The sequence below is a fragment of the Protopterus annectens genome, chromosome 10.part0, assembly GCF_019279795.1.
Source record: "Protopterus annectens isolate FY-2018-M chromosome 10.part0, PAN1.0, whole genome shotgun sequence".
Classification (NCBI taxonomy): Eukaryota; Metazoa; Chordata; order Ceratodontiformes; family Protopteridae; genus Protopterus; species Protopterus annectens.
In genome coordinates this window covers 958,114,694-958,129,639 of record NC_056744.1, presented here as the reverse complement: position 1 = coordinate 958,129,639, position 14,946 = coordinate 958,114,694, and the positions used below count along the sequence as shown (strand labels likewise).

At 38.3% G+C, this 14,946-nt stretch overlaps 1 protein-coding gene across 2 annotated transcripts in view; it reads left to right on the top strand.

Annotated features, from left to right (window-relative positions):
* The window catches only part of LOC122813416 (histo-blood group ABO system transferase-like), a 527,526-nt gene that overhangs the window by 236,286 nt on the left and 276,294 nt on the right, over nt 1-14,946 (top strand). For both annotated transcript variants that reach the window (XM_044085732.1, XM_044085731.1), the window contains exon 6: nt 3,253-3,291. In XM_044085732.1, coding sequence (XP_043941667.1) covers nt 3,253-3,291 — 39 coding nt within the window. The remainder of the gene's footprint in view (nt 1-3,252; nt 3,292-14,946) is intronic.

Here is a 14,946-nt window from a genome sequence, read left to right as displayed (position 1 = left end):
CTCAATCAGGATCAAGACCAAATCCACCCCATGACTTTCTAAAGAAACCAAACATAAAATCCATCTTAGAAATAAATACTGGGCCAAATGGAGAATAATTAAAAACCCTGTAGACCAACAAACTGTCCGACAACTAAGAAATAACACTAAGAAAGCTATACTGTCCAATAAAAGAAACTACTACCTTCAATTTCAGAAGGCTAACCATAAAAACCCACAAAAATTCTGGGAATGCATTAACCAATTACTACATCCAGGTCAATCCATTACACCAAACCATCAAAACACAGACCAGGAAAATCCCATGCATACTGCCAATGCCTTCAATACATTTTTCACTGATGCTATCCAAATACTAGCCAGTCAGCTATCACCTAATAACTTCACTTTACATACCTATAACAAAACCCCACCCCTCCATTCCGTCTCCAACCAGTCCCAATAACCTATATTCTTGCCCTAATCCAAAAACTGAAACCATGCTCTCCTTCAGCAGACCAACTACCTGCTGAATATCTACAGAAATCTGCCAAGTCAATTGCTTACCCCATCTCCATTTTGATCAATAGAAGTATTAGTGAAGGTCACATCCCTAGCATCTGGAACGTCTCCCATATCACCCCCCTTAATAAAGGTAGTAACTCCATCGAATTCTCCAACTACCGTCCCATAGCCCTTCTTTCTCCTTTGGCAAAGATCATGGAGAAATGCATCCATAGGCAATTGCTAGACCACCTAATCCAAAATAACCTACTTTCTAGCTGTCAACATGGTTTCAGACCTTCCCATAGCACTACCACTGCATCCTACTGTATCCTGGTATTTAATAACTATATCTCTCTCAGTGCACATCACACTATAATTGTTAGGTATACCAATTTAAAAGATCAGTGCTACTTTAAACCCTCTCTTCAACTGCAATATCTGTTTCTTTTTTGCTTCTAGTTTCTTGATTGTTAGTATTAGATGATCCTGTGTGCTTAGACCTTTATTTTCAGTAATTCTCTGAGGTTTATGTTTTCAGTGCTTCTCAGCTACATGTATATTCCCCAGTGTAAAAGCCTTGCCACATTAGTGTGCTTTTCAAGCCTTCAGTTATGACTATGTTACAACCAGCACCAACATGTATAATTGCTTCAAGCTGCAGCAGCAAATTCAACAACAAGCTACCTTGGTGGTTAGTAAATAATAATAAATTATACAACAGAAGGAAGAAACTACTTAGATTACCTTATAAGGCCAGAACCTCCTGTGATGATGTGAGGTAGAGCCAGCTGTGCTAGGGGGAGTAGGGCGGTGCATGTGCAACATATGCCAGCATAGCTAGTTAGAGTTTTGTAAAGAATTATATGTTGTTGAATATCAAACTGAGTTTTAAAGTTGCTTGTGTTAAAAATGTATCAACAGTGGGTCCTGCTGGACAGAAAAGAAATGTACATGTATGTCATACTGTATTGTTGTAACTGATTAAATGTATATATTTCAACAGAGGACACTGAAAGGGAAGGGGTCACTCCTGCTAACCTTAAGAAAAATAGACTGAAATTAAATTACTTGGTTTAGGACATAAAGATGTTATCTCACAGGTCTGAATGCAGCCAGAGATGCAATATCTATGAAAAGCTTTTCTGCAGGAAGGGTGGAAATGCTGGAATTGTTTTATAGTTTCCAGATGCTGTATTAAGCCTTAGCAAAATTCTGTGTGTGTATTATGACACATCTATGCTAAATCCTGGCTTGGCTGCTAGTGAGGGTAGTGTGGGAACCACAGAGTCAGGTAACAGATGTGATATCATTTGATAGCCAGCAATGAAATTGTATTTGAATATTAGTGGGAGATGTGATAGATGCAGTCTTTCCTAGACCTGGTATATGATAGATGCACTCTGTCTTGGACCTGAGAAAAAAGACACTCACCCACTTCATCTTGTCTTGCTTTAGTACGTAACTAGGGAACAGCAATTCTTCAGTCAGAAAATATAGTGAGGTTAGCTAAATATTGTTTTTTCTGTGTCTGTCTGAGTCTTTCCATCTTTGTAGTTTTGTATATTCCCTGTCAATTGAAACTCTGGTGTTTACTGTAAACAGATATTCTGTATTTTCATGCTTTCTTTTTTTATTATTTATTATTAAATATATCTATACCTTTCATTGTGGTTGATCACTTAGAAAATATTCAACCTTTGAGATCACTTGCTTTTATTTGGTTGCACTGTGGCTCCTCTTTCTTGAAAGCCTTGCTGTTTGGTCAAATACTACCATTGTATAAATATTAATTTTACTAAGTGTAATTGTGTACCCTTGTAAGAGCCTTAGAGTAGATGGCTTTTGGTGTTCTGGTGCATGTGTCTATTTTTTTCTCACTGAATGTTCCCCAACAGTGTCAGTGGTAAGGACTGAGGCTCCTTGATCAGTGGCCCAGAGGAGGGATGTCACACCTCTCATCACAAAAAGAAGGTAACATGCCTCACCAAGAAATCAAAGGCAGCTATAAAGACCAGCAATGCCTCCCTTGAACAAAAGGTAGCTCCTGAGGCCAAGGATAATTATATCCTTCTATAGCTACATTAGAAAACTAAGGAATAGTTTACATCACTTGCTCTGAACTTATCTATAATGGTTCCACCTTCCAGTTCTAAAGAAATTGCCAACATACTAGCAATTAAGTTTGCTGCTAATTTCTCCCCTGAAACAGTCATTCCCACTCCAAATATCCCTTAGTCACTCCATCCCCCTACAACATCAAAGGATCATATCTTTAAAGCACTGTCCAAGACCAAAACCAGTTTCAATGGATACCAATAATATACTATATTATGTAATACACAGTGTTAAGCAAGCTTTTGTTAATCTCTTCCTAGATTTCTCTGAAAATAAAAAGTGATGAACAATAAGTAAAGAAAATGCTACTAGACTAGATGTGAGCTCTAACAGCATATTATAGTAAAAGGTTGATAGCATTTCTTGTTTAACATGACCGTTTCAACTCTTTTTCAAAGCCTTCTGTAGTAACTCCACCATGAAACAAACTAAGTATCTGCCACTAGTCTGATTTTATTGTCTCTTCTTCCTTTGTTCTTAGTTTCATGAGTATAATAGTGCTGTTGTAATATAGACTGGAATTTTTATTTTTAGCAACTGTTTCACTAGTGCTTGTTAATGTTTCATAGACATTTTTCACATGTAGTCTTAGATGTGTTGTTTTTCCCTAAGTATTTCTAATGTTATATTTATCATCCATTACTTCTACAGCTTAAACAAGGACATGCTTCCATTTCCATACCTACCAAGGTAAAATATTTGTTATACATGTTTGTTTTTATACTTATGTGTTTACAGCTACCATGCGCAGTGTATATTTGCAAATGCTGAAAATGAATGAAATCAGTGCAGTGTCTTAGTTTGTGCTACATTGTCATTATTTTATTCATAATGAAACCAATTTGGACGTATTGTTATTTTTTTATAAACTACTGGAGTTACTAACAAATTAAGAAAATGCTATAGTCTCTTGGCATTTTACATTTAAATTGTCATGTAGTGAGCTGTTCACTTTTAAGACATAGCATTGCACTTATTGCTACTTTCATTTTACTGCTGCTTTTGAGACATTGCAGCTCATGTTGAATCTAATTTATTATTGTTACTTTAATGTGTTTGTTTTTTTAATGTACATCTGACTTTGCCATGACACAGAGATAAGGTTATAAAGTTTCATTAGATCAGCTTATGCACTCCATGAACAGATACGCAAATGAAAATAAATGTAATGATTTCCTTTCAAAATAGTAAAACAAACTGTATTTTCTAATCTTTCAATAGTAATAGCTGTTTGAGAAACAAGCATTATGCAGGTCTTTACATTTGGAGATGTCTCACCAACAGTATACACATACCACAGTAAACATGTTGGTCTGCATTTGCAACAAATGTGTGCTACTATTTCACTGTGGTCTTGTCTGTTACTTTTGTCTTCGTGAAATGGTATGAATGTGCTTTTAGAAGTTTAGAAAAAGCAAAGGAGAAACAGAGAAGTAGACGTGGACAGACATTGTGAATGAGTTAGTGAAATAATTCTAGGGATATCAGTTAACTTGCTAAGTAAAGATTTTGTCATGCTGTAACTACATTCATTCAGACCTTTTCTCTATGCTGCTGATGACTTGTAACCAGAATTCATGAAGAGAACATGGGAACCAGAGGAGCTAACTGTTGTTATGGGACAGGGAAAGCACAAGTACACTGACCCTTCAAGGATGGATGGTGTGCTGTGGCATTTCTCTACCATGAGTCTGGCCACTAGTGGACAGACCATTCAGAGAATATCATTAGCATCCTGGTGTGTCCCATTGCTGCCTTAGCTAACGTGATAAGTAGTATATGCATGTACCATTCTCAGAAGCATTGTATAAGAGGATAGGTAAGCATAAAGATGATTTAAGAGGAAGTAAACATGCATATTCCCCTGTGTGATGCAGGATGTTTTTGATAACCCATGATCCTCTCAGTGTCATTAGACTTATTGTGTTATTGCACAAGATCAGGACGAGATTTGTAGGAAGAAGGGGAAATTGAATTAGTCATGGAAGAACAAAGGTAATCATGGAAGAAGACAACAAAGACAATCACAAGATGATATACAGAAAATGAAAGAAGGAGGGAAGAAAACACTCTATAGCAAATATTTAGTGTTTTGGTGGGTTCCTGTATAACAGTGCCATCTTTGTAAATTACCGTTTGTAAAAAGTCAATGCATTACAAATCATAAATATTTATGAATCTAATGAATGATCAGCTGTCAAATCTACAACTTACTACAGTGCTCTGTGTTTTAGAGTGTCTGATATTTTTTGACTACATTTGTATCCAAGGCAGTATCTTCTGAACTCAGTAACAGTTAGAAAATTCAAATATATGAAAAATATATGACAGTAGGACTATGGTAAATTGAGTCTTCATTAAAATAATAGTCCTGATGCCTTAGCATAAACTTTCTCATAGATTAAAACACAGAGTATAACTAAGGCATCATTGAGAGACATGAATGATATGAAAGTACAATTCTGCAATTAACATTGCACAACAAAATAATTCACATTTAAAGATATGCATGGTAATTGGACAAACTAATTAGTGGGCTCATTGTAAATCGAGGGTTCCTAACAAGACAAGTTCTGACACTTCACTTTCTCTGTGTCACCAAACAGAGATTTTAAGATGTCAAAAAGGAAGTATTCATCGGCAGTAAACTGCTCTGTGGAACAGAGCAATGCAATATATTAAAAAAAATCACAAACTTCAAGGCCAGAAGCTCTTCTACAAGCAGCTTCATGGCATATATTGCAAACTTTTAACTCCCAAAATGGAGATGCTCCTCATTATCAACTGACTTCGTTCCTCATTTATTTGCCAGAAAACAACAGCTTCTTTGAAGAACAGGCAAAAAATGTAAGGCAAATGTCTGCATATTCTGTCAAGTGTACACAAACCATATAGACACTCCACAGAAAAAAATTGGAGATAGCAATATATTGTTCAGCCACTGAGCATGTGCAGTAAATACTTTTGATGTTCCAGACAACCAGAAGCTGGCAGAAGAGCACTAAAGTCCTTTTATACAATGACAGTATTTATAAAAGGTAAGACTTTTTTCTTAAATAACATCAGTGCATCATAGTAATAAATTTACTCATGTGTCTGGGTAATGTAAGATTTATGCACAAATGGCTTTACTTAATTACTGGGGCTTCAACCTCGTAATCAAACCATGCCAACCATGGGCAAATCATGTATTACACACATCCAGTCATGGATATTACTAAATAATCACCAGTCAAATTATTGCAGTTGATTTCCTCATTAAACTCCTAAGGTTTAAATGTTCAAGGCTTCTTTATACCACAACTATCTCTAAAGATTTGTCTTGTCTTAGATCAAGCTTCAATTGTTCCGAGATATTGGCTTTTAAAATTATAGTATCTCGTGAATGAAATCTGTTGAGTTCCAAGATGACTGTCCACTGATCAACAGATTGATTAGTGCTCTCCCATTGTAAAAACAGAAGGTTTGAAAAACAGCCAGCAAAACCCATTGTAGATGTAAAATTCAGTTGCTTGTTAGTCACTACACTACTGGATGTCCGGAAGGAAGAAATCTGCTGAAAGAAATAAAAAGAAACTCAACTACAAAATGAAAAGCAAAATTTTGATGGGGAAGTGCTTTTCAGCTGTTCAGTAAAAAGCAGTTCGGGTTTCAACTTCAGTATAGGAGGTGTTTTCCAGTAATTTAGAGGAAAAATACATCAAATGCATTCAGATGTATTTTAAAATAAGTAGAATACTGGAGAAATGCATGCAGTCAAATGACAAAAGGCTGGAAAGAATAGAAAACGCTTTAAGTAGTTATTCATATCAGCTGATAAAACTGCAGAAATCAGAAGATGAAATGAATAAATGACTGACTGTATATGAGGCTTCTCAGGAAGAAGTGTTTCAGAGAATAGTAGAGCTGGAAGACAAAGCATGCCAGGCAAATAAAAGCAAGTTTATCCCTGCAGTCAGAGGATGCCAAGAAGCAATTATGAAATTTAAGCTGTTCAGAATATTTTTGGATACAGAACAAGGGAAGCAGGAAAAAAAAGTTTACCCATCAAAAAGTGAACCAGAAAGTTGAAGGGGATTTTCCTTTTCATTTCTTTGTCAGTGGAACAGCCCATAGACAACATTTTGCCAGTAAAATCTTTCCCAGTGTCTCAGAGAAAAACAATTGTGGCAGAAAAATGCTCAAGTGCTGACAAGAAAAAGAGGAGTACCTTGGGCTTATACCAGAGACCAGTGTGGGTGGTCATAAGGATGATTAAGAAGATCAGCAAGAACATGAATGTAGGAAGTTAATGGATGAACTGTAAAGTTTAACTTCTATAAGATGCAGTTCGGACATGAGAACTGTGCTTCTGCAGGAAGTGAAAACGTAAGACGAGACATTTGTGAACTGTGTTAAACTGGTGGAAGGACTCTAAAGCAAAATCCCCATTTTGCTGTTAATTTTAAGAATAATAATAAAGGACCTGAATGTTTTATGCTAAGTAAAAAAAGTTATTTTTTCTTAGTAATATGCATATAGTAAATTATTAAAAGTCAAGTACATGTTACACTGTAAAGTACTTATGCATTAAATGTGAGGTAGGAAAGACGCAAAGAGTATCAAATTGCATTAAGATGTTTAGGGTACAAATAGCTATGTTCCAGGAAACACACTTAGAAATGAGCATGTGAATTTGGCAAAGAAAGGATTTCAGAATAGTTATTCAGCAGACTACAGGTGCAAAGGAAAAGGGAAGTAATAATATTGATTGTGAGAGAGGTTCCAATAATGACAAAAGATTTGTAGCAAATAAGGCTTTTGGCAGAAGATTACATTTGCATATATCTATATTCTTCTTAAAGCTATTGTTAGGAAGCTGAAGGTAATTATGTGAGAGATAATTAGCTTCCAAGAACATTAGAGCAGGTTAGGCAAGCATTCACATGAGCCATAAGATACCTAGCCATACACACTTAAAGACTCTCTGCCTTGCGTACAAGGCAATCGCTGACCCTGCTTTACTGGAAAAGCTGCAGCTCCTTAAGTCAAATGGTACACAGGTTACTCACTCTAAAGATCTTAGCCTGGTATGTGACATTAACAAAACCTTCAGGAGGGACAGGTTTGTCTCCCAGAGGTTACCACTCCTTTGGAACAGACTCCCACTTCATGTCAAACAAAAACCCTCATTGGCCCTCTTCAAACGCAATCTGGACAATTGGATGGTTAACTGTAAATTCACCCTGGGGGTTCTACCTGTGTCCCTCTTGGACAGGGCAACAGGTGCTGATTGTGGAAATAAAAGTAGAACTTAGCTAGGCTTGTAAGGACCCTAGGGCCATTAGCCTAGGAACTTCCTATGATCTTATGATTTTATGACAGACAAACTTAAAATATTAAGTACTCAATAGTGCTCACTGTCACTCAGCTAGTATAGCTGAATAAGACGAAGAGGCTTGGGTGTTCATTTATGTAGTTTATTATATACAAACACATCAGGATGGATAGCAGAAACATAAAACATAAATGAAGAACCACTGATTAATCACACAAAGTGACTAATAAACAAAATAAAAAACTAGTAAAGTCACCACAACGCCCACAGCTTAATGGAAATTCTGGTTAACTGGTGGTAAAATCAAACCACGACTTAGCGCTTTCACCTGCTTATAAAGGCATCATCAGATTCATTGTTAAAACACCATTAAATTCCTTATACAAGTTTGTCAGGTGATTAACATAAACAATTAAAGCAACTCCACCTTCCTTAAAGTAGTATCAAGGTGCTAATAGTCTTTACATAATTCAAATAAGCATGTGCCTACACATTTAAAATTGCACATCTAAAAAACTTTAAGTAAAATGCAATCAATAATTTACATATATAAATACAAAACATATTTTTTATATAATGTTTCAAATTTGCATAGACCGCAATTTCAATAAACTAGTTAAGGAACAGCAGTCGTTAATTCTTGGGGACACTGTGGCATTAAGTTTCAATTGCCACATAGTTTCCCTAGACATTAACAGCATATTGTAATCACCCCCCCCATCATTGTACATCACTCTATCTATAATAAAAATAACAATTTTTTAAAACCAACACATATCTTACTGTGACAAAATAACGCATTAGTTGCCTTTCTATTCTTAATATTCCTGAAGTGCTCTGCCATTCTTTTTCTTAACTTCCAGGTAGTCTTCCCTACACAAAATGCAGGACAGCTACTACACAAGGCAATATATATCACCATTTTTGTATTACATGTACCCCATCCAGGACACTGTATTGTTCATTTATACCCCTGCACTGTCACGTATGGACCCTCGTGTATAAATCTACAATATTTACACATATGGCATTTACTCATTAATGAATTATAGGGCTTAAAGTTGTTACCCTTGTTCCTTTCTAATATTTTTTTAAGTTGCTACCTTTACTGTAAGCTAATGTTGGTAGTTCACCAAATTTATTCTTCAATTCGCTAGTAATAGTTGTCCGAACAATTATTGCTTACATCTCTCAACAATGCAACCTCATCATTAGAAGGCAACACCATTACTTTATTCTGTGTCTCTTTCTGCTCTGAACTTATTCTTGTCCCTTTATTCATTAACAAAATTGGTGTAAATGTATTCATACGTTTAATTCTCACTTTGTTCCTAATTTTTGTTAGCAACATGCCAATCAAGTTGGACATCTCAATTTCAAATAATTGGTCATCACTTACTAATCTAGAAAGACGAACCATTTGTCCTTTTATTACACCTCTTTTTTGATGGTGTGGATGACAGCTATTATAATGTAGTAATATAAGTTTTCTTTCTGTAAATACCAGAGCACAGGTCTTTAGTCTGTGTATGTTTATAAAGTAAGATGCCTAGAAAATATATCTCATGGTCTCCAAATCTATGTGTAAATTTCAAAAAACTGGTGGTATTGTTAAGATAGACAACAAACTGCACTATTCCTTCCATATTTCCATGCAACAAGATTAGAATATCATCCAAGAAACGCGCCCATAGACTAACATCCTTCATATAAGGGTGATTACAACATGTTGTTAGAGTCTAGGGAAACTATGTGGCAATTGAGACTTAATGCCACAGTGTCCCCAGGAATTAATGACTGCTGTTTCATAACTAGTTTATTGAAATTGCGATCTATGCAAATTTGAAATGTTATATAAAAATATGTTTTGTATTTATATATGTACATTATTGATTGCATTTTATTTAAAGTTTTTTAGATGTGCAATTTTAAATGTGTAGGCATGTTTATTTGGATTATATAAAGACTGTTGACACCTAGATACTGCTGCTTCTTTAAGGAAGGTGGAGCTTTTTTAATTATTTATGTTAATCACCTGACTTAAACTTGTATAAGGAATTTAATGGTGTTTTAACAATGACTCTGATGATGTCTTTATGAGCAGGCAAAAGTGCTAAGTCTTGGTTTGATTTTATCACCAATAAACCAGAATTTCCATTGAGCTTTGAGCGTTGTGGTGACTTTACTGCTTTTTTATAAAACATAAACGAACTAACTGAGTACTATACACATGCATGCTTACATCTCTGCAGCTCGCTACAAGATGGCATTCTTGCTTGCATGTGCTCAGTACTTATATGCATGTGCCTGCTGACTGGAAAGCTTCTTAAAGGTATATCATAGACTCTGATCTACATCCTCCCTCTTTACTGAGCTGTCTTGCAATATTAATGACATTTGAATAGGCATGAAAATTATACAGACAATAATGAATAAAACAGCATTCATGTCCAGGTTGCTGTGTATCTAGAACAAAGTCTGGAAATGCAACCTGATCTTGTAATGTAGCAGTTAGGATTGGGTTTAGCAACACGGGCAGTCACTGGTGAACAATCTGTTTTAAGACTCTCAGGGATATTCTCAGGAACAGGGATATCTGCTGGAACATCCCCTGGAATTGGGACATTGGATAAGTCACACTGAGAATTAGAGTCTTTATCACAGGCAAGATGCTGCAATACAGTTTTGGACACTGATACTAAATGTTTCCGATTCTGCCTAAATTCTCTTCCTTGCTATTCCATGATGTATGATCTTGGCTTTTGACACAAACTTTTCACAAATCCAATCTGATGAAAACCATTTGCTATCTGCATCCTCACTATCTACTTTTCTTGTAATGGATTGAACAGTTTGCTGATCTTAATCATAATAGGACTTCTGGGACAAATGCTTTTTCAGGAGTTGAGCTTTCCCTGCTTTGTTGTTCTTAGCAGATGTAACCAACAAACTTCTACTGATTGGTAGTGTGGTTCTGGTCTGTCTATACATAAGTCTCTGAGCAGGTGAACCACAATGATTATCATGAGGTACATTTATGAAGTTCAGGAGATCGAGAAAAACATCGGTATTGTCTCATTTCAACTTCTCTTACAACTGTTTTGCACTTTGAACTGCACATTCTGCCAAACCATTTGCTTATGGGTACTCAGTACTACATGTAACATGAACAAAGTCCAACATTTCAGCAAATCTCTTGAACTGCTGACTTGTAAACTGTGCACCATTGTCAGAAATAACTTTGTGCAGACTACCATGGACAAAAAAATGTCACTTCAACTTAGTAATGACAGTACTGGACGTGAGATTAGGAAGTTGGTCAATCTTGAACCAGTTTGAATAAGAGTCTACTTCTTCTGCTTTCGGCTACTCTCGTTAGGGGTCGCCACAGCGGATCAACTGATGTTCATCGTGCATACAGCTGCCGTAATCACATATGGGTTCTCTGCCGTCAGGCGGGTCCTCGGTCGGCCGAATTCCAAAGTCTTGGTCCGGCGTTGGTTGTTGTCGCCTTCTTCCCTGATGTCAGTGCGACAGGGGTATATAAGTCACAGCCGACACCATATTCTCCAGTCTTTTTTACCGCGCGGTGCCCGAAGCAGAAGCAGTTCACAAGTGCCGGTCAGCCAGCTCCTGAATTTACGTAAAATTGGATACCGAAGTCTTCTTTAAAGCTAAGTACCCCGTTGGGGAAACTTTTCTTGCCTCAGACCGATGTCAGACAAAGTTAACAATTGTATTTCTTGTGGGAAGCAAATACCGCATAAGGATTTCCATTCCCTTTGCATACCTTGTTTAGGCCCAGACCACGACGTCTCGGGCTGTCGCTTCTGTGCGACTTTCAATAAATGCACTATTAAGCGTCGGGCGGAGTTCGCCCAACATTATTTTGGTAAAGTCTTTGATTATAAAATGTTGTTGGATACTCTGACTACCGTTTTGTCCAAAAAACGCAAGGACAAAGACCGACATGCGAGGCCCGCGGTCTCCACCGACACCACGCCAAAGCCAGCTACACGTGGTCCGGTTCTCAGCGAGATGCCTATGCAGTCCCCGACTACCGATGACACTTCCTTGGCGGTGTCTTCTGTACTCGAGACCGCTGGTACCTCGGCCCTTACTCAGACTACAACCACCGAAACCACAGTGGGTGTTGAGCCTCCTAATGTGGACAGGTCCACTTCCACCCAGGGTGTATTTAGACCCTCTTCTTCCTTTTCTATTAAGGCCTTCACTAAGTCCAAATCAGTCATGCATCCCAAGAGGCCTGTTGCACAGGGCCCATCCCCAAGCCCCATGCCTAAAAAGCAGATGCTTAAAATGGCTGAGGATTTAATTTCTTATATCAGGGGTTCCCAACCCCCACCAGACAAGAGACCCAGAGTGGAGGAAGACTCTCCCTCTTCTGAACAGGGATCCATTTTCTCAGAACATTCTGATGTGGAGGAACACTCGTACTCCCCTTATGAAGATTCTGATGCAGAGCAGTCCATTCCTTCTGTATCTCCCCCAGAGGATTTCTCTTTTGGGGAAACCTTGCACACCTTGAGGGAACACTTCCATTGGGAAGGCCAAGACTTTTCTGATTCCAAGAAAAGGCTTAGGGAATTTCTTTTGTTACCTCAACACAGACCTCTGGCTATACCTCCTGTCCTGGACATACTTGATGATGTTTACTCGGAGGCTTGTCTTAATCCAGATTCCCTGCCTCCTGCACCAGTCAAACCTGATAGGTACTACAGAGTCCCTAACTCTCACCAATTTATTTTCAAAAGTCATAATGCTGACCCTGAAACCATTTCTCAAGGCCCAAGGGAATGAAGGCCTCTACTGCCAAGAACCCACTACCTTCTGAAAGAGAATCTAGATTCTTAGAAAGGTGGGGGAAAAAGGTATACACCTCGGCCACCCTAGCCATGAGGGCCTTAAATTGTCAGTTCCATATGCTTAAATATCAGCAGTTTCTGTTATCACAATTAAGAAACAAAATGTCTCTACCTGAACAACCAGATTTGAAGGAATTGCAGGATATGATGCATTGTGCAGAACAAGTGGGTAAACACACCTTACAATGTGATTATCATGCCTTAGAGGCCTCAAGTAGAGCTGCTGCTACAGGAGCAGTCATTCGTAGACATGCCTGGTTTAGGGAACAAAGCTTGCCTGATCATGTTAAAGCTAAGCTACTAGATGCTCCTTTACAAAAGGATGTGCTATTTGGTACTAATGCTGAGGAGATACTACGGAAAATGGAAGAAAAAGCTAAATCTATACAAACTGTCAAGGCTTTTCTACAGGTACAGCCACCTCATTTTAGCAGAAATTGGCCTTCAAAAAACTGGTCCTTTCCAGCCATGGACAAGCCCCAAAGAGGTAGATACAGGCGCTCAAGGGGCAGAGGACAATCTCAAGGATCATATAGAGGCAGACAATGGCAATCTCAAGCACCAAGAGGTGGCGAAGAAAGTGCACAACAATACAGAAAGCAAACCCAATGACTTCCTCTTTTTCATGCCAAGCAAATCTCAGCTGGCAGCCCCCTTGGGAGGAAAGCTGGCACTATTTTCAAGAAATTGGCAGATTATCACAACAGACAAATGGATCCTGGACATAATAAACAGAGGCTACAGATTTCATTTTCACACTCTTCCAAAAATGAGAGGCATGCCAAACCTGCCACACAATCAAAGGGCAGAGGCTCAAATACAAATTACAAAACTCATGGACATGAAAGCCATTCAAGAGGTTCCTACTCACGAACAAGGTCAAGGTTTTTATTCCAGACTTTTCCTGGTACCAAGAAAAGGAACTGACCGGAGACCCATTTTGGACTTATCCATCCTAAATACATTTCTACTCGTACCAAAATTCAAGATGCTCACATTACAGCAGCTTCTTCCCATGCTGGGCAAGGAGTTTTGGCTGGTAACATTGGACCTCAAGGAGGCATACCTGCATGTCCCAATCAGACAAAGCTGTAGAAGATACCTCAGATTTCTTGCAGGTTCAATCCACTATCAATTCTCTGCATTGCCCTTTGGCTTATCTACTGCACCCAGAGTATTCACGAAATGCCTGGCATCAGTAATTGCCTACTGCAGACTTCAAGGGATACAAATTTACCCTTATTTGGATGACTGCCTGATCCAAGCGGACAGCAAGCACACTCTTCTGGAACATCTGGCTTATGCAACACGGTTACTGAATTCAGGCTGACACCATCTCAGAAAATAACTTTCCTGGGTGCCAACTTGGACACAAACACCCAGATGGCCTATCTTACGCCAGAAAAACAAGGGCAACTAACTCAGTACTTCAAAACACTAGCAAATTGTACCAGGCTTACTGCAAGGAAAATCCTGCAGGCTCTGGGCTTCATGGCATCTTGCATTCTTTTAATCCCATGTGCAAAGTTGCATATGAGAAAACTTCAATGGTATCTAAAAAACCTATGGTCTCAACGCAGCCACAATTTGGAAACAATAATACCAATAATTCCATGTTTGCAAAAGGAATTTCTATGGTGGGCCCAAGCATGTCAAGCAAACACAGGTCTCCCATTCTGCAAGCCTCACGCAAATCAAGTCATCACAACAGATGCCACAGATTACGCCTGGGGGGCACACATGACAGGCAGGTGCATTCAGGGCAAATGGTCCCAAAAGGAAAAGCACCTTCACATCAATCAAAAAGAAATGCTAGCAGTGATAAATGCAATTACAGCATTCAAGGACCTCCTGCATCCAGGACAATTATTGATAAGAACAGACAACACCACAGTAATGTGGTACATAAACAAGCAAGGAGGAACACATTCATATCCCCTGTGCAGACTAGCCATGACACTTTGAAAATTGGCTCTGGAATGGCAAATTGAACTTCAAGCACAGTACTTGCCAGGTTTGGAAAACACGCTGGCAGACAATCTAAGCAGAAATATGACAGATCCACACGAATGGAAGCTGCATCCACAGGTGTTTACAAGGATAATCCAAGCATGGGGAAGGCCAGACATAGATCTCTTCGCC